Source organism: Cynoglossus semilaevis, unplaced genomic scaffold (genome assembly GCF_000523025.1).
Source record: "Cynoglossus semilaevis isolate Cse_v1.0 unplaced genomic scaffold, Cse_v1.0 C18945308, whole genome shotgun sequence".
NCBI lineage: Eukaryota > Metazoa > Chordata > Actinopteri > Pleuronectiformes > Cynoglossidae > Cynoglossus > Cynoglossus semilaevis.
Window position 1 is genome coordinate 1 of NW_007590236.1, and position 641 is coordinate 641.

The following is a 641-nucleotide window of genomic DNA, read 5'->3' on the forward strand; positions in this document are numbered from 1 at the left end:
CACGGCCCAGTGGTTGGGAATCACTGGCATAAAGCATCAGAATGTGGACCTACAGACTGTGAGATAGAGAAAACACACACATACTAACACTCCTACTCATACAATTTTTGACTGGCGGTACCCCTCCAGCAGATGACGCTGTAGGCGATGGCCTATATCAAGAGCGGGCCCTGATGATGAGGGTCCACCATGTTGGCTGACTGCTGTGGTTCTATGTTCCAGGACTTTAAGGAACAGATCATCCACCACCTGGCCACGTTAGTCCTCTTGTCCTTCTCCTGGTGTGTTAACTACATCCGAGTGGGAACGCTGGTGATGCTCGTCCACGACGCCTCGGATGTTTTACTGGAGGTCAGTATTTTTTATTGCCGTCTTTGAAACATTTACTATGTTTATCCTTCTGTCAGACTGAAGTTTCTACATAAATAGGGCTTTTTTGGTGACTGTCAAACAGGAAGTTTGGATTCAGATGCTACATTTTGTGAGTCTTCTTTTTATTTATTTTTTTAGTCTGCAAAATTATTCAACTACGCCAAGAGGGAGGACATCAGCCACTCCATCTTTGTGGTTTTTGCCACAGTGTTCATGGTGACACGGCTGGTCATCTTTCCATTCTGGTAGGCTGCTGAAAACATCAATGT

At 45.2% G+C, this 641-nt stretch overlaps 1 protein-coding gene across 1 annotated transcript; it reads left to right on the forward strand.

Moving 5' to 3' along the window:
- The first annotated feature begins 9 nt into the window (after positions 1-9).
- On the forward strand, positions 10-635 carry LOC103399562 (ceramide synthase 2-like). Its single transcript, XM_008338234.3, has 2 exons — positions 10-351; positions 511-635. Exons 1-2 carry the CDS (start codon positions 190-192, stop codon positions 619-621), a joined length of 273 nt encoding a protein of 90 aa, XP_008336456.2. The 5' UTR covers positions 10-189; the 3' UTR covers positions 622-635.
- The last annotated feature ends 6 nt before the right edge of the window (positions 636-641 follow it).

What these genes read in the sequence shown, in the direction of transcription:
- LOC103399562 (XM_008338234.3), top strand. Translation starts at nt 190, where the DNA reads ATGTTGGCTGACTGCTGTGGTTCTATGTTCCAGGACTTTAAGGAACAG. An exon ending in CCTCGGATGTTTTACTGGAG is followed by an intron (nt 352 to 510) that starts GTCAGTATTTTT and finishes TTATTTTTTTAG; the next exon opens with TCTGCAAAATTATTCAACTA.